This window comes from Vanessa cardui, chromosome Z (genome assembly GCF_905220365.1).
Source record: "Vanessa cardui chromosome Z, ilVanCard2.1, whole genome shotgun sequence".
Lineage (NCBI taxonomy): Eukaryota > Metazoa > Arthropoda > Insecta > Lepidoptera > Nymphalidae > Vanessa > Vanessa cardui.
In genome coordinates, this window is record NC_061154.1 from 10,207,720 (window position 1) to 10,230,124 (window position 22,405).

Here is a 22,405-nt window from a genome sequence, read left to right on the forward strand (position 1 = left end):
ACTATTCTATAAAACAGTAAAAAAAGTCAAGAAATAAAATAAATAAAAATAAATATTAGATACTATCACATACATTACTCTAAGCCCAATGTAAGGAGCTAAAGCATTTGTGTTATGGGAAATCAGAAGTAACGACGGTATCAAAAAAAAGCCAAACCCAAGACAACATAGTAAACTAATAAAGTTTTTGTACATCGTCTCGGTCGAGAATCGAAACCTCTGAGTGTCGTACCTATGAAAACCGTAGTACACACTACTCGACCACGGTGGTCGTCAAGAGAGGATCCAATAGGATTAGTTTTCGAATAGTGTTTTGTTGTTTTCATTTGCATTTCTTGGTGGTAGGGTTCTGTGCAAGCCCGTCTGGGTGGGTACCACCCACTCACCAGTTATTCTACCGCCAAATAACAGTACTCAGTATTGTTGTGTTCCGGTTTGAAGGGTGAGTGAGCCAGTGTAACTACAGGCACAAGGGACGAAACATCTTAGTTCCCAAGGTTGGTGGCACATTGACGATGTTAGGAATAGTTAATATTTCTTACAGCGTCATTGTCTATGGGTGATGGTGACCACTTACCATCAGGTGGTCCATATGCTCGTTCGCCAACCTATTCCATAAAAACAAAAACAAAACAAGCATTTTAGCTGGCTCAATTATTTACCAGTTCTGTATTTACGAAATATGAATGACCACTGGTTGATGCAACTGCGCATTTATGTTGTACTCCACCTCTTTTCACCTGAAGGATAAAAGCAAGGGACACCTCCCTTGCCACCTTGAAAATCAATATCTGTTCAGCAGGACCATAGCTATATATTATTATTAATTGTAAGTGCACCAGATTTTTATACCGTATCATCACTTGGGAAAGTAAATGTGGGAATGGGATAGAAATTGTTAATTCGAATTAATCATTAAATACACAGAAATTGTAAATACTGCCTACATATATACAGTCTAACTATATACATCAGACTGTATGCAACAACTTTCCTCATGAGAAGAGTATTTGGACATTTTATGTTTAAGCAACATAAGAAACCTATGTGGTGTTTGTGCAAACTTTAAAACTGCTTTGTGTTCGAGTGATTAAGACTCAATGAAATGAATTATATACTACTGTACTGTACATAAATTGTATTTGCTTATACCGTTCATATGCATAAGCAAAAATTAGAAGTGCTTGCCGTTACGTGATATAGCCATAAAAAAATAACAATTCTACTGACTGTTTTTTTTTATTTGGGACTAAACATCGCGAGTCAACAGAGAAAATCTAGATGTAGTTCTGCACGCTTTGATCCTGGTATACTAACATCTACTCCGCTAGGCCAAAATTCACGAATAATAGTCCAATTCCTCAAAAAGGATTAGTTCACTGACGCCAACCTACCATCCGACAGAATACCTATATTTGGTACATACGAAGGCAGAAAACTCCCGACGTAACAAGTATACGGAAAAAATCGAGCGTCATGACCATCCATGAATTTCAAAGAATCTCAGCGGCAATGTTATGGTCCAATCTAAGCACGCGAGGATCTGTATTCACTAAAGCTTTCCTCGCGCAGATCTGGACATCACGAGGAACACGGACACCTATTTATCCGTCTACATCAAGCGTGGAGCCGGGCTTACTAAATTGCGGTAATCCTTTAAATCCTAAGAGTAGCCTAGCAACGTAAGAGTAGCAAAAATTATGTGTATGTATCAAGTAAATGTATATGAAACAAAAAATAAAAAAAAGAAGATAGCCACCCCATTTAAAGAAGGATGACGACCGTCAAGTCCAGCTAAATTCTGCTGATATTTAGTAAATATTCTTGTTTACTAAATTAGCAGAATTTAGAATCAGCAGAAAACATAGAATCATTTAACAATATATAATATTCGCTAATTGATTGCTGAGCTCATAAAAACTTGATATTAAATCTTAAAGCGCAGGATACTTTTACGAGTTTTCCGAGGCATGGAAGTATACACACTTCCAAATCCAAGGCTCCAAGCTGCTACTGAGAATTTTTAAGAGTTTATTGATGGAAAAATCCAATCAAATTTTATCGGTTCAAATTGAGATTGAACCCAGAACCTCGGGATCTGCGGACTTATATCCACTAGACGAATAAAGCAGCCATATTTATAACAAAACACAATAATACTTGTGATCCCATACATAAAATATTCCCATACACTTATTCAATGTACATCGCTATAGAGCTGATATCAAATGTAGAATGCCTAGGTGTTCTAGAGGTGATCCGGAAGGGCGAGCTCAGTACGCATGCCCAGGTTGCCTGTAATCAATAACTTTTGAAATCGGGTGGCAAAGGGTTTCAGAAACGCGGATTGAGAGTGTGTAGGTGAGAAAATGGATGGAGTCTGTGGGAGTTGATATTATATTACTTATGTACCGTTAGAAAAACAAACAAACAAATATTTAAATATATTTTTGTCATATTTCTTATCGAACTCAATCTTAAATATTATATTGTGCCTACATGAGTCACATAATTGTACCGTTTGCCGTGTGCAAAACACCACTCCCAAAAATAGGTCATAAGCGATGCATGATACTTTTCTTTATAATTGTAATAGATAAGTTTAGTCAGTCACTAAACAACCTCTATATCAGTGAAACACAAAATATACAACCCTCACGTTAATGTTAGTTTCATTTACAACCTGAAGAACACGCCTAACGAGAGACAAAATATTGTATTGTGATTTCTTAATAAAATGTCGACAAATATTAATAACGTTGATGTAAATTTACTTAAATAATTAAATTATATTAATACTCAATCACTGACACTAACAAGCCTGTGAGGAAAGTGAGGAGCATATCCCACCACGTTACTCCATTGCAGGATTCACATGTGGCAGAATTTCGTTGGCATTAGACTCATGCAGATTTTTTCATGATGTTTTACTTCACTACCACGCACGAGAATTTTAAGCACAATTTGGTGGTTGCCTGGATTTGAATATGCAATCATCGATTAAGGTGTACGCGTTCTGATCAGTAAAAATATAAAATTTTAATAAAAATACAATATGAAATTTTGTTGCTAATACTTGTTTAATACTCATATAAAATCAATTAATGTCTATTATGAAGCCCTCAACGCCCTCCGTCCACTGTCGAGCCCCACACTCATCCCATCTCCGGCCCGCGCAAGCGTACCTGACCCTTGTTAGTCCATCATTGTCGTCATATATTTTGGCATTCCATCTTGTGCCACCGGTACAGTGACTACGTGGATCGCGCACTTTAGTTTTTGAGAAGTGATTGTTTATTTGAGTATTGAAAAAAAAACGCTGTGTTATTGGATTGACGCCTCATTGTAAGTATTTGTGTTATATTTCCTCTAACTATACTGAACTAAAGACATATGGTTACAAAAAAGCGAATTTGTTATCTTTAATAAAAGTTTTGTAATTTTTTGGAGCAGCGATATAGCGAATATTTTTTTATTTAAAATAATTTTAAATGGTGTGTAATATTATGACTTTTGTTTGGAGGACTGAGAGGTCCGAGCGCTAGTTTGTCTCACTTCAAAAGGGTAGAGAGGGGCGTGTTATCGATCATGTTGCTTTGTTTGCGAGGGAGGATGGGAGGGGTAGCTGCGCGCGCAAGCCTTATTATGGTATATGTATTAATCACTTGTTGACCAGACTTATTATGTATTTTAGATTAAAAACACGATAAGCGATCCGCGTATAATGATTGACGCGGAGGAATATAATGAATCCGCAGTCCAGCCTGTTGATCACCAATATGCCAGAGCTACCGTAGTGGATAATCCCACTATGGATTGCCAAGACGATGATGATGAGGGTGTGTATAATTGATAATACTTAAATATTTTTGATAATATATAAACAGTGATTTATGTATATTATCTTGTTTAATAGAACTCGTGGGACCATTGACTGGAGCTCCATACGACGAAGATTACGAAGACGATGAAGAAGAGGAGGAACCAGTGGAGTGTATGTAAAAAATAAATTTTAAATTAACTTATCATTTGAGAACTCTGTGAATTTAATATGATATTTTTATAGGGACTTCTCCGCCGCCCTCTCCGGTGCCCCCGCTTGCGTTTGGGATACACGGAGATTTCGACGACGAGACCTATGAAGAAGGAAACGTTTCTGATCTTGTTTATGGCTTAGATAACGTAGTAAGTAACATTGTATTTCTTCTTTATATTCGCCTTTTTTATTCAATTTCATTAACTTTTCCTTTGATTTTTCTTTGCTCTTTAAACATAGAGTTTTTTTATGCAGGCCATCGATCAATCAAATGCACAAACAAACAATGAAGTGCATTATCTGGGCTTGTATAAATTTGTCTACTTTCTGTCCAAGGTATTTATGAAGCGTATCAAATCAATAGTATTATTATGTTAAGTTAAACGTAACCTAATGTATTTTTTTCCTATTTCCAGGCGGAGCAGTCGTCGTCTGATAATATTATGCAAGAGACGGCAGCTACCGACCAAGATATACAGTAAAGTGGGGAGTTTGGAGAAATAATAATCAATCAAAAAATACACTGTTTACACTTAAAATTAAGTACACATAAGTAAACTTAAATGTTTATTCCCAAGACTTAATAAAATATAATAATAAGTCTTATACGATAAGGTTCCATTTATAATCCTAGGACATATTCTTTTCTACTTTGTCATTCATATAATTTATTCAAAAATTAAATCCACGTATAAAAAAAAATCATTTGTATTTAACATATCAAAGAAATGGGCTTTTTGGGAAATACTTACTTTTATTAAAACGTATGATTTTTTTTAATATATCAAATCGTTTAATTACTTAGTAATATCGATTTATATAATCTATTTAGAACTTAAGAATATAGCATTAGACTAATGATACTAATAATATGTGAATTTAAGGGAGCGAACAAAAAGGAAATATGTGAGTGTAGTTTTTCGATAAATCAAAAGATGTCTTTGTACATATAAAATAGGAGAAGCCTTATAATCTCTTTCTTGAATCAGTATTGTTTTATTTTACAATTGGTAATTAATTTTTAGAACATAATTGTATCATTGAAATGTTTGTTATAAATTTTTGGTCACCAAACCATTTATTAACAGTTGTTTCCCATTGATTATTTTATGATAAAAATTTGGTGGCTGATTCAATTAAGAAATATAAGGTTTCTTCTAGAGACATCTTCATTTTTAATTTTTTAGCTTGAAATTATCACTTGCGGAAATTTTATTACGTTCTCTTAAATGTAGACAATTTAATTTCTTAAAAATAAGTATAGTATTAAGATATTTATATGATATGTCATCGTGAAATTGTAAGCATCCTGGCAGACCGTCGTTCTTACAATTATACGGAAACATATACATAACATGACACTTATGTTTAATCGAATGCTATCAAAAGATAGTTTTAGTTCATATCATTTAAACAAACAAATTATAAGACGCACAGAGGGTTTATCTGAAAAGTCTGTTGTAATTTTTGCAAACGATTGCATTTCATATGACAGATAGCATTCATTTTTTTTATTATTATTAATATTTCTCTTAGTATTTTATCCTAGATATAAGTCAATCACAAACCAAAATACAGACTAAACAGTTGGCTGTTAATTTGAATGACATTGTAAAATGTATCCGCACTTTGAAAAAAAAGTAGGTGGAATGGGATGAGAATTCATAATTATATTTTAAAATTGGCAAAAACTATATAACACTTTAGGTGCTTAGAATTGGACATTGTACTGTGGTCAGTAAAAAAAAAATTAATATTTTCTATAAGACTGCTCTATGGTTCTACCAAATCTGGCTCAAAGCCTAAGCCTCCTTATTCAAAGGGATGGTTATGCAAAACAATTTTTATTCAACCATATGTTGTAATCAATTTTTATATTATTATATATTGAGTAGATTCGTTTATCTACTATTTTTAATTTAAGTATTATTTAAGGATAAATTATAGGGAATGAAAACGAGTCACATAATTTTTATAGATGTTTCAAAGGGTTATACGAAACCCTAAATTATTATACGGTGATAAATATTTGATTTAAGACTTAGGACTTATATTAAAATTCTCCTATTTCGAAATAAAATTTCGGTAAGGGACTGAGTTAGATAAAGAGTTGTACGGAAACGAATACTAAAGTATTACTAACTGTGATCGTCGGGTTGCCATCTGGGACTTGAAATTTTAACGTGCGGGAACAAACGTATATAACGATTGGAGGTAGTGTAATGAAAAAAAAAAGGTTGCCAGTAAGGAATGTTAATTTTTAACTCGATAAGTTGGTCTTGCACTTTTTGGGCGGATTGTTAGAAGTTCGAGTAAGGTTGCTTATAATAATAATTTCTTTTATAAAATGTATAATCGTTGTAAGCGGAGTAAAAATTCACATTATAACCTTATTTTGCTCTACGACTTAACATAACAGAAATCACTCTAAGATTGTATAACAATAATATATATTATACTGAAATAATGTTTAACACATTTTAAAATGTGTACTGTATTAGTTCTTTTTATATATCGTATATAAGAATAATTTTGTACATTGTCAAACAGATTTCGAATGAACTGGGGTTTACCTCGCCACATTTTATATAACTTACTGCTAAGGTAATTAATTATCTGTTCCTTATTCAAAACGCAAAACAGAGTCATTATATCATTATTTTTGCATATTTATTCAATGTATTTTAGACTATACTTCTAGTGTCATAAGGTTTATAATGTCATAATGTGTATTGTATTGAGAATACTTTTACGTGTAGTAAGACTATTGTCTTGAATTTACCACATGGTCTACTACCATTACTTGTATAAGGTTATCACACATATATTGTGAAATTAGTATTAATCAATTGATCTCGGTGTCTATTACTAGCCAAGCTTATTTAATAATAAGCTTATTATTAATAATTATTATCTTATAATTCTACAATATGATATTTCATATACTGTAACCATTATTATGAAATTAAATAAAAACATTTCACTGTGTTTATTTATATCAAATGATTATCACAATCATTTGCTTGTCCCAGTTACATTGGATCGGCGGATATTCTCCCTGAAAACGAAATAATAGTAAATAAATATTTTCCAGCTCCAATTATTGTGTAACTAGAAAAAGTGAACTATACAACAGTTGACAATGCACCAAAGTGTGGTCAAGCACAGACGTGCTCTCAATTCCATCACTAATTTAATCTATTTACAAGTCAATCCGATGTTACCAGTGATCACTCGCAGATCAGAGCTGAAGTCTTATTGAGGGATATCTCTCTCACAATTGAAACTAATTTCTTAATCTTACGTCGAAAATGTGACATAGTCAATATAAATCTATAGTTTTTAATTACTTTTCTCTATTCCTTTTTATTATCCCTGAAGATGCATCTATCGTTCAGAATCTGGTCTTAATACATCATTCTGGCTTTAACCCTTATTACCTCTCTTTAAATGGTGACTATATTCCCTATAAAATAGAATATACTAAACTGAATACCAGTGAATATCGTGAATTAAGATGCCGTCTGTTTTTGTGAAGAAGATAAACACAACGATTCAAGTTAGTCACTTCTTGACTTCAGGTCTACTTTAAATTAAGTTCTGTCATCGTAATATGAGTGTCATCTGTGTATACTCTAATCCTGGGAAGGACTCTATATAAGAAAATACTTGAAGAACATCTTCAATAGCAACATTTTAGTACAACATTCTCTCCGTTTTCAATTAAATAAACGGTAAAGTTAAACTTACTTTTTCAAAATTATGGCCTCTGTTTTAATCGAGCCGAGATGGCCCAATGATTAAAACACGTGCGTCTTAACCGATGATTTCGGGTTCAAACCCAGGCAAGCACCAGTATACATATGTATGTGCTTAATTTGTGTTTATAATTCATCTAACAATCGTTAGATGATTTACGTACGTAAGAATTCGAAAACATCGCAAGGAAACCTGCATGTGTCTAATTTCATTGAAATTTTGCTACATGTATAATGGGGGAGTTGGCCATTAGCCCAGCAGTGGGAAATTTACAGGCTGTTACTGCTACTTTAATCGGGTAAATTAAAATCTAACTACAAAATTGTCAAGAACAATGACAGACTAACGTTTCGCAACCGAAACACTATAACACCAGACAGATATGTAACTTGAATATAGGAACCCTGTGTTTTAAATAACCCCTGATAGCAAAGAATCTCATTGCTGATATTTTAATTATATAAATTAAATACAGGTGAAGAAGTAATAGTAGGTACTAGCTTTATGTACCTCAGTAGCCAAGATTGACCAAACATTAATTAATGCTGATAGCTTGGTGTTCCATAGGTATAAAAGTTAATTAAATAAGGATCAGCTTGCATAGCGCAAGTTGAATTATAAATATTTTTTATAGGTGGGAAATGAGCAGAAGGTTCACCTGATGGTGTGTAGTTGCTGGCGCCGATGGATGCCTATATCGTAAGGAGTGACCTAAATCGTCTGTCAGGTTGTATTTGAGGAGGGCGCCCAAAGATGATAACTACCACCAATAAAAGTGTATAAGATATTTCATATATTTTAAACAATTATTGTGTCATTGGTGATACACGATAATAATTGGTGGTGGTTGGCTGGATTTTAACGTGCGTTCCATGCCTATAATCTGTTTTCTAGGAACCAAAGCAACACAGGATTTAAAAATTAAATATTTGGCGTGACATTATCAGCATGAGGATTAATAGCGCCATTAACTAGGCCCTATGCAGAAGTGAAATTAACTTAAAAAGTCATATGGTCAAAAATTTACAACACAAGGATTGGAAGAGTTCTTTCTCTATTTCTATACATAATTTGCCAGTCAAAACAAATATATGAAAAATGTATTATATAAGTATAAGAGCTAAACTGAAATATACTAAAATTATATAAATAGTCGTTTAGTTTTTAAATATTAGTTATTCCATCAAACTCTTTACCAATAAATTTATGTTACGACCACAATATGTACCCTCTGAGAAGATTTGAAGAACTGATACGTCAAACCAAACTTTCATTGCTATCACCTGTTGCATGGTAGTTATGTATCCATTGCTCTCCTTGAAGTTGTCCACAATTTATATTGTTTCTACAGCTCTCTAGAGCCTCATTGACTGACTCCAGCTCGAAAAGGGTCCAATTTTAAAGCTTTAACTATAGTGCCTGCAACTGCCGCTGCATTTTCTCAGGATCCTGTCTTCTAGAGTAATATAAGTTTGCACAAATCATCTGGTTGTAACTACTTTTTGATATTCTCACGATCATCTTATTCTATTAAAGTGTATTTCCAACGTACGTTACAATGTCATCAAAATTATAGCACCTGTAACTTGTTTTGTTATAGTTTATTGCAGATAATAGTTTTTGGTTTTTTTAAGCTTCTTCCAAATTACATTATTCTTATAAAGTTTTATTAAAATAATGACCAAAATATATTTATTTTAGTTTTTTCGTGACGTATAAGTACATATTATGGACAGTTGTAAGGTAGTTTGATGTTTTTGGCATTACTTATTTTAATCCTACTACTATTATAAAGGCGAAAGTTTGTATGTATGGATGTATGGATGTTTGTTACTCTTTCACGTAAAAACTACTGAATGGATTTGAATGAAACTTTACCACAATATAGCTTATACATCAGAATAACACATAGGCTACAATTTTTGAGGTTTCTAATGTGAGGTCGTAAAAAACACATTTTTTGCGCTTACATTGCAAACGCTGACTGAATCGTACAAGATAGATGAAAACAATGTACTACAGTATTGTACAACTTAAAAAGGTCTACAAAAAAAGTCCGTGATGGTATATGTTTATCTCTTAGGAATAACCAACAATAACCATTTTTTATCCTTTACTTTGTACGAGAAATAATGGCTTATTTACGAAGCGATTTTAAGCGATTACTAGACTAGACGGGACGAACCTGAAGTCCACGCGAACGAAGTCGCGGGCAAAAGCTAGTCACTTAATAAAAGATCCTAAACCTGTTGACGACTAGCCATATTGCCATGTCATAGTATGGCTATCTTCTTTAGCGGGAATTTACCAATTATTTTTTGTGGACATAGTCCTGTTACTACAGGACTATCTCAACCCCACCTGGAGTTTTATAATACACAAATAAACCAGGTTGCAAAAATACAAAAAAATAATTTTTTGCTCCTCAAGATCGTTATCAAACCTTGAGGATCGATATAAATCATTTTGGAGACCATTATTATGTATGTAATTATTATTCACTAAAGAAATTAAGCTAGACCTTTTATATTACGTTAAACAATCTAAATAATACAAAATATTAAGATACCTAAGGCAGATTCATTATTACATCACAAGTTTCATTGTAAAATAAGATGTGACTTCAATACTTGTTTTTTTATACTACATGTATATATGTATATCAAACGTGCATTGTGTGGTTTCTAGGCAACCTTGATACCTTCCACCCATTCCAGACATCTCCCGACTCCTACTGACTTTTACCATGGTGACGGGACGATATTGATCTCGATTGCACATGCGCAGTTCTGACTTGAGCTACCTCAACCCGGTCGTAGCTGAAAATCTAGGCAATGCACTTTACGTGTTGACACTATGATGACGCATATTATGAACAATATTTTAAAATAAGAGCATTATTTTTTGTTTTTATAGTTAGTGCTTAGTAATAAAATTTTAAATTTAATATATTAAAAAAAATCAAAATCATGTGCAGTGAACTCAAACACCTTTTGGATTTAAATATCGTGAGTATTTTTTGAATAATTCTATTTTTTTTTTATTTCTATATGATATGTGTACATTTTTATGCGATTCTTTATTTTTTCTCATATATATTTTAATCTGTATTTATACTATTATCATTGCTATATCTAAGCTGAGCTAAATATCGGACGTGAATATAAAGCGAATTATTTCAAATTAATTGAGCAAGGCCCTGCGAATTTTTATCTGCCGTTTAAACAATGCAGTATAATTTAAGTGCAAAAATATATCGATAAATAGATTGACCTGAAAACTTGTTGCATACTAATTATAGGTATAATAGGTTAATTCCAATTTTATGAGTTGAACGACATATACACCGCTTGTATTTGCACCTGCGATTCTGCGAAGCTGTCATTATTAAAAAATGTTTTGCGAATTAACTCTTTATATAATATGGAGCGCTATCAAAAACAATCAACTAGTAAATGACGCCCGCAACTCTATAGAACTTTGTCAAACCATTTTTTTGTAGCTTTGTGACTAATGACAACTAAAGATACATCTATATATTATCTTTGAACCTTGAAACTAATGTTTTATTTATTAATGTACCTTGCTAATTTCCTGGGGAAATTTATACAAAATCACTACGAAACAGTTCCAATCAATAAGAAATTGATCGTTAATATATATCGTATATTATATTTAAAATACACTGAGATAATCCTTTTGATTTATTGACATACATAAAAGGGCATGTAACAAAAACGCATTAAATAATGAATGACTTCTTACAGATACCGACGGCGTCCAGATCGAACCGTTGCAAAAGGTGAATATTTCTGCATTATGAAGTTTGTAACTTACAAATTAAATTATCTCTTGTTCTGTAAGTATATAAATATGTATTTATAATGTTTTAAAATGTAAAATGTAATATTTATCACATTTTTGTCACTGCAGAAATTTGAACGATCAAATAAACTTTGAAGATTTTTTGGAGAGAAACTGTTCTGGAAAAGAAACAATATGACATCAAAGAAAAGGCTTGATACGCAAGATAATGAAAATATATAAGATGATTATTTAAGTATAATTTATAAGGTAGTTTAAGATTATAGTAATTAACTCTTAATTTAAATAAATTATGGACAGGCAGCATATAATCAAATAATAAATATTTTTTTATATAAAAAAAAAAAATAAAAAAATGCTAACCCCTCAGACCATTTGTTCACCGACTCTTATAATATTTGCCAGTTGTCATGTGGTCAGGTCATCGATTACAGAGAAAAGGCTTGACACCCTACATAAGTCCCCCACTAGAATATCCCTGTCATTATTTTTAATGCTAAGACAGGAAAGGTCTTTTAATTCCACTGGCTTTTCTTTCTAATTTTTGTTTTTCTTTTTAAAACTTGGTCACATGTCAAGTCTTCTATGAAAATATATTACTTTAAGTTATGTTGTAGCTTAAGGACTAATCTTAATCATAGGTAGTTTGGAGTTGATTAATTTTAATGATTTAACCGGAAGATAATAACGAATTTTGCGATTATATTGATAATGGATAACATCGGTTTGAATTATTTTAGTATTAAATATACAAAATATTGAAATCCAAGTAAACACAGTAATAATAAATTAAGTGAGTAGATTTTTCTAAGAAAGAAGATGTCTTTGTACATATAGATATAGAAGAAATCTGATAGTGCTATTTCTCGATCGGCTTGATTAAAAAAAATATTGTCTCATTTTCAAATATTATTTTGTAAATTAATTACAATGAATACAGGGAAAAATATATGACGTGGCTATCTAGAATTTATATCATTATTCACATATTAATGGAGAGACAAAAAATTAAAAAGCAGATTTTTTTGTTATTCATTACTTTAAACCTAGTTACAGCTAAAAAAAATGTATCACTTACTTTAGTCCTGAAATATTTTCTGTTTAAGCATTTCTCCAATTTCTATACTATTTTAAGTTTTTTAATTAATAATTAACATAATATTTAAAATTAAAAAAAATATAGTTTACTATGTCAGCCGTGTGTGGGTAATAAAATATGAGATTTCTTCTAGAGATGTCTTGAAATTTTGTGTTTTTATGCTTTTTACTATGATTAGCATACATTCTATTATGTTGGTGTAAACGTAGTAATGCATTTTGTTTCCTAGTAATAAAGGCGAAAGCCTATTAGATGTTAAGAAATCATGTAATCTGTAATTCAGGCAAATATATTTTTCGAGAATTATTTATAAAAATACTGTTATAATAGGAACAAAGTGATTTATTTACATACTCATCAATCTTTTCGGTTTGTTATTCGTCATTTACGGGGCGCTCTGAAACCTCAATAGCTCAATAAAAGTTGCGGGTTCAATCTCTTGAATACGTTTTGGTATAACTTTGGCATATATGTGAACAGAAGTTCAAAATCATATTAGGAATTAAGTCATTTATTTACCTTGATCATTAACACTTAAAAAAATTTGTACAATTTTTGGTGGAGTCAATATCCAAATGCTCAATAAATATTTCGGATTCGAACTCCATTTCTGTTCAAATAAATTCTATTCTTAATATTCATCAAACATGTTTGTTGTTCAACGAAACGAAACCTCAATTGCTCAATAGAAATTGCGTATGAAAGCCTTTTCCTGTTCATAGTTAAAAAAAATATCCCTCATTATAATAGTAGGTAAAGAGTTTATGATAGGTATAAGATAAGCCATAAAATAAAAATAGCAGATTAAAGTAGTGTGTAAATTTAAATTAATTTAGGTGTAGATCAAAAATATTAAACACAATATCGAAGGTAAACTAATTTGCAATATATTTTCAGTTTAAATGAGGCAAACAACTTTTCACTGATCTTTATGACGATTGGTTATATTATGTAGTATTACAATCTTATCCATGCTTATAATAAAAAAATAAATTATATATATAGGCATCTCTTTTTGACATGTGAAGTTAGAAAAGGTCTCAAGGTTTACTTTAGAAATTGTGCTCAATATTTCCCATTTCAAGTACAAGTTACAACAACTTAGCTGCAGTTAAAAAGACTACAATACTGGTGTCTTGAAAAATTGTGTAATAATCTATTGCAAGGGTCATATGACGGCATTACCGGCTTGAAGTGGTATGTAAATATGTAAATAAATGTTTTAAAATCTAAGTTATATTTAGCGTTTTGCTTTTAGTTTTACGATTACAGGGCTCGTGAATTAAACGAGTTCCATTTTGGTCTATAACTTTGTCAATATGAAATCAGAACTACACATATGTGATTTCTGAATAACTAATATACAATTAGGTATAAATTAGCTATGATTTTTCAAAATGTTGAATATGACAGTGTTCCGAAACTTAAATATTTTTTGTAATAATGCCAATAGGAAAAATAACAATTTAATTTAACTGGCTGATTTTTTAATAAAAACATAGTTTGTGACATACAAAACCTTTTTTGTTGTTGATAAGTATTTTTAATTCCATTTTTTTAAATATTTGAATCGGTAAAAGTTTACTCTACATTCTTTTAAGTCTTTCAGTAGCTCTTTTTGACTTTATGGAAAATAATTTTTGTGTTGCTTAAATCAAATTATATGAAAAAAATTAGCTCGTTAGATAAATTTGTTATATAGATTATTGTTTCCATTCTACGTTTAAGAATAATTCTTTTGTAATGTACTTTATTTGATGTTAAAATTGTATGTCTTATAGCGATACGTTAAGATTTTTTTTAATCTAATTAATAATTTAAAAAAAATATTTCTATGATTTAAGGTTGTTAACAATTTTTATTAATGTTTCATTTAAAAACATATTTGTTTATAAATAGATATAAGTGTTATGTTAAACTGAAAAACGAGAAAAATTTAAAAAACAAACATAGAATAGTAGTAAAAAACTAGTTACTAAGATATTAAGATTTATGATTTTACAAACTTTATGAATTTATTTTATTATGAAGTGATCATAAAAAGCCATATTAGAGAAATCTAAACGCACAACTTAGTATAATTTAGATATATAGAAGGATAAATAAACACTAATGCGACAGGAACCAGAGGAGGAGCTTGCGTTGGCGTTCAAACTTTCCACGCTACCTCTCAAAACGGAAACAAAGATCGCCCAAATGAAAGCATTCCTGTCACATCAGTTGCTCATAGTATTAACGTGTCGAAGTATTAACATAGGTTTAGTGATTAATTAGATTTAGTAATTAATCTTTTTTTGTAAATGCTCGTTTTTCATAATATGCGTATGTCATAGTGTCAACAACTAAAGGGCATTCTTAGTAAAATAAACCGAATTTTTGAAACAATTAACAAAATTCGAATTAATTATTTTTAAAGGAAAATTCCTTTTCGAATTAAGGATGTTTATAAAATTATTAAATTATAAAACGTTTTTGGCATTTGTATGACATTATTTATGTATGTAATTACGTAGTGATGTAGTTTGTAAATAGGAACTGACAGGTCTAGAGAGAAATGCAATTGCATACAGTAGCGTGTTTATTTACTAATTGTATTAATTTAACCTTTGTGGGTTTTTAGGGAGTTAAGACCTTTAAATAAATCTATATAGCAATTAAGGGCATTTAAATGTTTTGTTTATAATATGGAACAACACATCTCTCTTAAGATCATTTGTTTTACATTCAAGATCATTCGTAAAGCGTAAGCAATCTTTCGCGCGGGAGTTCAAATTGTTGAGTTTGAAATGTTGGATAAGGTAGGCACTTTGTGCTCGGAGTTTTATCGAGTAGAGGGGACTTATCGGCCTTTCGTCCGAAAGACACATAAATTCCTCAAAGCTCTGGTCTGTCCCATTTTGACAATGCTGTAAATCTTGCGTTTTGACAAGAGCCATCTACAAAGGCTTCTAACTATCAACATTAACAAGACCACAGGTCATTTAGCAAATTATCTTTTTAGAAAAAGAGGAGTTTTAACAAACAAAATACTCTGTGCGTTAAAGAATCGCCAAGGGGTAAAGAGATGTAATGCATTTGAATTGCTAAAATAGCAACACGCGGTCAGTGAGAACAGTGGCTTAAGCACATACTACTCTTAATATAATGGTGAAGGGATGATACACGTCCCTCTGTTATGGTTTTAGGAGAGATGTGTCCTTTCTAATGCCAGGGCGTGAATACTCAGTCACAACGAAGGTTAACAAGTACGCCGAATAAATGTTCTTAATGGTAATATTTGATGTAACCATGTTACTGAAGTTAAAATATCTTACGTAAAACCTTTTAATGTGTATTGGATATATTACAAGCAAAGGAGCTGAATTGGAACCCTCTAGAAATGATTATATTCATCGTCTATGTATAAGCTTGTAACGGAAAATTTGGAACAGGTTTTGGTGACAACATTCAATCAACTGTCAAATTCTTTTATAGTCGTATGTCACATATGATGCTGCAGATATTTCATAGCTTTTTGAGAAATTGAAAATTTTCAAGAAACCCGTTATTTGTCATGCGGAGAAAACAAAGATAAAGTGGTGGTTTTTTTATCAAGAATTCTAGTGAAGACTTACTTGAAAGCTATTGAATGCACATTGTTCATCGCACTATTGTAACTATATTAGTCCTCGAATATGTCAAGGAGTAAATGTTCCCACACAACTATGTAAAATGACTCCGAGACAAATACTACAGCAAGAACAACAAGAACAAGACGTCTGCGATACTAGTCAGTGTTTATAGACATGTTAACCGAGAAGGCTTTGGTAGTACAATGTGCAGACTTATTTCTGGAGTGCAGAATCGTAACCACCTTGCAACCATATTGACACGTTGCGTATACGTCTACAGTCGACGACAAAGCGTGACAGTGTTGCAATGTAGGGTAAAAATGTTGCAATGTAGCGTGACAATGTTGCGAGACTCGTATACTTGCTGTCGGAGTGGGAGCAGGCAACATATTTTTGGGTCATATACGATGTTGCTGAATACGTTACAAGACAGTGCAACGATACAGCGTCAGCTCCATATTATGGAACTATATACTCTTCAGTGTAGCTACCTGTGTGTACCAGTGTGTACCTTAGCTTTATGTTGAACATATGCTTACGATTCATTACGCGTAAAATGTCACTGAACTAAGTTATAAAAGTACAGTTATTTATATATGTATTATTAAATGTGCTCGTTAGGATAGTCCCAGTTTTTGAAACTGTTTATGTTAATGTTGCTTTAATTATAATATGATTTCACCAAAGTGGATCAAAAATTATTGTGCCTACTGTTATGGAATTTGGGTAAAACTATTTGTAATATTTAAAGAAAACGTAAAAAGATCAATTGTAAGTAGTATATTTATTTTAAGTTATCAGTTCATAAATCTTGTAATTCTTGATGCTAATATACTGATTCTATGTGCTTTGTTTTATTTATTCTATACTGATATCTATAACATTGGATACATAACTGTTAAGTAAATTAACATCTCACGGACCGAATAACTGTTTATTCCAAGATTTTTTTAAGGAATATTTAACACATTTATTTTACCTTACATTAGACATTTACCAAATTCAAAAAAAATCGGGTCTCCTTTGGTCAGCTTGTTGTCTGAATGAACATACATATTATGTGATGAACATTTATTCTATTATGGAAATGATTTTTAATTATATTGGTATTTATTTAAAAATAACCTAAAAATACTTTTCCCTGATTGATAATCTGCCCAGTTTTTTAATGTCTATATTGAATAACTTGCCTTAACCCCAAATTAACTAACGAAATAATAATATGAAAATAACCTCAAAAGTATAATAAATAAATAAATAAACAAATACATCGCTCGATTACTACTACTGTCTATTGATAACATTTATATTCACTTCATCATCATCATCATCTCTGGCGCTACAGCCTCTTGTGGGCCTTGGCCTGGTCAAGTAGGTCTCTCCAGACTTTTCTATCGAGAGATGTTGTTTTCCAGTCCGAAATTCCCGCAGTTCTTGCGTCCTTATTAACACCATCTTGCCATCTAAGCTTTGGTATTCCTGGGTTTCTGCGACCCTCTGGTTGGCTTTCTGCAAGTAGTTTAGGCATTCTGGTGTTATCCATGCGCTGCACGTGACCAGCCCACCTCAAACGTCCAATTTTTATGTGTCCAACCACATTTGGCTCGGCATACAGGGCATACAGCTCGTGGTTGTATCTTATGCGCCACCGATCGTTCTCAAGGACAGGACCGTATATGCGTCTCAGTACTTTGCGCTCAAAAACAAGCAACATCTCCTCACTTCTTTTGCTCAGAACCCACGTTTCTGATGCATAGGTTAATATGGGTCTAACTAAGTAAGGTCTTGTAAAGAAGTATTTTAATTGTTCTTGATAAGAGTTTGGATCGTAAATAGCGAAGAAGACCGTAGTAGCATTTATTAGCGGCAATAAGTCGTCGATTTATTTCTTCAGCTATTTCATTGCTGCTTGTAATTAGGGAGCCCAAATACACGAACTGGTCAACTTTTTCAAAGTTCTTGTCACCAAAGATGACTTGCGGTTGGTGTTCTCGCTGGTGTTTTGAAGCGTTCATGTATTTGGTCTTATCAGTGTTGACGTGGAGTCCGGCAGGAGTTGAGGCATTTTCTAAGACCATAAATGCATCTTCGACAGCTTGGGCGGATCTTCCTATAATATCAATGTCATCAGCGTACCCCAGCAACTGAGTAGATTTATAGAAGATAGTTCCTGTGGTGTTTATTTTGGAATCTTGAATACATTTTTCAAGAACAATGTTAAATAGAAGGCAAGAAAGCGCATCACCTTGTTGAAGACCGTTGTGCACACGAAAGATGTTCGAGAGATCTGACTGAATCCGCACTCTACATTCAGTATTACTCAAAGTCATCCTTGTTAAACTGATGAGTTTAGCTAGAATACCCATTTCTTCCATTGCCTTGTAATGAAAGTCACGGCTCACGTTATCATAGGCAGCCTTGAAATCAACAAACAGATGGTGTGTGTCGATGTTCGTGTGCCTTTTCAAGGATCATCCTAAGGTAAAATATCTGGTCAATCGTTGAACGATTAGGACGGAAGCCACATTGATATTCTCCCAAACGGGCCTCAACAAATGGACGAATCTTCTTGAAAAGTAAGTTGGTAAGGAGCTTGTATGAGGTGTTGAGAAGTGATATGCCTCTGTAGTTGCTGTAGTCTAAAATATCGCCCTTTTTATGGAGTGGACATATAAGAGCGACATTCCACTCGCCTGGCATTGTTTCCCTATCCCAGATTAGTTTAATGAGATTGTAAATCTCTTTCGCTAGAATAGCTCTGCCATATTTTATAAGTTCACTGGGTATGTTATCCACCCCAGGTGCTTTGTTGTTCTGAAGTTGTTATATGACGGATTTCACTTCTTCCAGAGACGGTGTGGTATTGTGAGTGTCAACCACAGGCTGGCCTGATGGAAACAATTCATTGGCAGGCTGAGAATTCAGCAAATTTTTAAAATATTGGGACCACCTCTCTAATATTTGTCCTTTATCTCCCAAAATTAGGCCTTCCCCTTCCAAGCAGACGTTATTGGTTTAAATTCTTTTCTGCCCTTATTTATTTCCCTGAAGAAACCTCTTCTGTTTTTCTCGTAAAAGTCGTTACTTATCTTCTTCAGCTTTTTCTCTTCGCACTTTATTTTCTTAGTACTATGAATGTGTTTTTCATTTCTTCTAAGGTCTTTATATATATTCTCTTTAGCGCGAGTAAATTTTTGTTGCAATACACAATAGGCTTCATTCTTTATTATATTTTTTTCTTTATATATTATTATATTCACTTCTCTTTTCATGAAAAAGAGTGTTTTGCAATAGTAGAAAGAAAATACGGAATTTGTTTTGAAAAAATTCTGCTATTTTGTATTAAATATTTGAAGTAAAAAAAGATTATTCAATAAAGGAATATTCAATATTCAATAAAGAAGTAAGAAGAAGTTTGAAAAGTTTATTTTACATTACTAAATAATAAGGGAAGTTTGGCTTATTTTTTCAGACTTTATCTTACTTAAATGATATGAGCTAATCGCGATACAACCTCTCCGTCGCCTCATTATACATACATAACTATAAGACTGAGGTGGACGGACTCCTCCTGATACATTTCTTCGCTAATACAAGGCGTGTGTTAATTCCGAGTCTTTTTTATGCAACGAAATTTTATAAATTATTTTTATATAAATTTAACTACTAACACATGAGTCGAGATGGCCCAGTGGTTAGAACGCGTGCATCTTAACCGATGATTGCGGGTTCAATCCCAGGCAAGCACCGCTGTTTCATGTGCTTAATTTGTCTTTGCTGAGCAAGAGATGAATTATCATCTCGTGCTCAGCGGTGAAGGAAAACATCGTGAAGAAACCTGCATGTGACAAATTTCATAGAAATTCTGCCACATGTGTATTCCACCAACACGCATTGGAACAGCGTGGTGGAATATGTTCCAAACCTTCTCCCCAAAGGGAGAGGAGTCCTTTATTCCAGTAGTGGGAATTTACAGGCTGTTGTGTGTGTTTGTGTAACATATAAGGAACACAAATCGTCCCCACAATAATATAAGGACATAAAATAATATCTCTCCTTGTTTCATAGTGTAGTTGGAATATAATTTTTTTTCTTAATAACAGATTTATTTCAGAACTTCTTACTTGAGATGAGCGTGACTTAAAATTTTCGACGATTCTGACTGTAGTTAAATATTTAGTTTAACAGATTTGGTAAAATTTACACTATTTTTTGAATACATTAATAAAATTTATTACATCTATGATTATATCAATGCATTGCATGTCAATCAATGCAGCTAGCCCGGGATTTGTCCGGGACATGAAATTGGACTGCTATGCGCATGTCCAACACAACCAAATGTAAAACCAACACTTCTCAAAATAGTTCAAATAGAGTAATGAATCTGTACGTAGTTTTAAAAGATATTTTTTTATAATATTTTGCTTCTGTAGTAATTAAACTACAGCCAAATAAATGTAAAATGTAAATTCCCACTGCTGGGCTCTCTCCGTTTGAGGAGAAGGTTTGGAACATATTCCACCACGCTGTTCCAATGCGGGTTGGTGGAATACAGATGTGGCAAAATTTCTATGAAATTTGTCACATGCATGTTTCCTCACGATGTTTTCCTTCACCGCTGAGCACGAGATGAATTATAAAGATTAATTAAGCATATGAATCAGCGGTGCCTGCCTGTGTTTGAACCCGCACTCATCGGTTAAGATGCAAGCGTTCTAGCCACTGGGCCATCTCGACTCTATCTATAGTGATTGCTCTCTCTACTCTATAGAGATTGCTTAACATTAATTTAATTTTTCATTATATATGAACAAACCACTGATATCTTATATTTTGTATTACCTACCTACCCTCATTTTACTACCATATTTGTTTCAATTCCATCTAGCTTAGTTGTCGTGTAACCGTTTTTATTTCACTTTCGCATTCAGAGGATTAGTTTATTTGAAGATTGTAGTTTTTTATGTAGATATTAACGTTAACACACCAATTCGAACACGTTGATTTAGAATTATTATATCATAAAAAACGCACTATATGATCCATTTGCATATCATGTGGGCGAATAATATCGGTTATCTAATGCCTATGTCTCAACCTTAACCTTGCAAATAAGCGAGAACATCTGAGTAGTAACTTGAGATGTTCACGTTTATCAACCCTAGTTACTACTCAGGATATTCATACTTAGTAGTTATATATAATTTACTAAGAAAAAAAGCTAAATTTATTAAACTTAAATCAGATTTTTTTGTCGAGCACAATACTTATACAATTGTATTATACTTGTTTATTACCAGTAGTTTATTCATTTCACCATTTATTACCCCGATAGCCAATTACATTGAATTGGGCTAGCAATCTCTTATTTACGTGGTTTACAGTTGCGGAAAAATAAAGTATTGTATCTACAAGATTAACTTATAGTATATGAAGTCAATTAGTATACGCTATATGTATACTACACTTATCACTCGTATAAAGATAGTTCTACAAGGTCTGCTAGTATCAAGAATTTGTCACCGTAACTTTAATAACCTCTCCTTTAAATACTTGTAATTTTTTTACGTATCGTAATGCATTCTATTTGGTGTCTATTTAATACAATTACAACGATTGTAACCGTGTACGTCAATATACTTTTATTAGTTGCATATACTTTTGAATACTGGTCTGAATTTAGCTGCGTCCAGGTTCTAGGGCAGTTTCAGGGCGTCGCTGTATCGATTGATATTCTAGTACTTGTTATCGCACTTTTTTTTTTTTATGGTATAGGTTGGTGGACGAGCAGATGGGCCACCTGATGGTAAGTGGTCACCATCACCCATCGACAATGATGCTGTAAGAAATATTAACTATTCCATACATCATCAATGTGCCACCAACTTTGGGAACTAAGATGTTATGTCCTCTGTGCCTGCAGTTACACTGACTCACTCACCCTTCAAACCGGAACACAACAATACTGAGTACTGTTATTTGGCGGTAGAATAACTGATGAGTGGGTGGTACCTACCCAGACGGGCTTGCACAAAGCCCTACCACCAAGTGATTACACTAAAATGGTATTTT

General features: G+C 32.6%; 1 protein-coding gene and 1 long non-coding RNA gene across 3 annotated transcripts; both read left to right on the forward strand.

Moving 5' to 3' along the window:
• The first annotated feature begins 3,161 nt into the window (after positions 1-3,161).
• LOC124543436 lies at positions 3,162-5,769 on the forward strand. Of its 2 annotated transcripts, XM_047121661.1 has the most exons (6): positions 3,170-3,345; positions 3,695-3,839; positions 3,917-3,994; positions 4,067-4,185; positions 4,292-4,372; positions 4,453-5,769. In XM_047121661.1, exons 2-6 carry the CDS (start codon positions 3,725-3,727, stop codon positions 4,516-4,518), a joined length of 459 nt encoding a protein of 152 aa, XP_046977617.1. In that variant the 5' UTR covers positions 3,170-3,345; positions 3,695-3,724; the 3' UTR covers positions 4,519-5,769. The 2 variants fall into 2 exon arrangements, with proteins under 2 accessions (XP_046977618.1, XP_046977617.1); XM_047121662.1 differs by lacking the exon at positions 4,292-4,372 and having other exon boundaries at positions 3,162-3,345.
• Positions 5,770-10,655: 4,886 nt separating this feature from the next.
• Positions 10,656-13,441, forward strand: LOC124543445. Its single transcript, XR_006967460.1, has 3 exons — positions 10,656-10,803; positions 11,563-11,654; positions 11,729-13,441. It is a non-coding gene; the product is annotated as an uncharacterized LOC124543445 (long non-coding RNA).
• Positions 13,442-22,405: the final 8,964 nt, after the last annotated feature.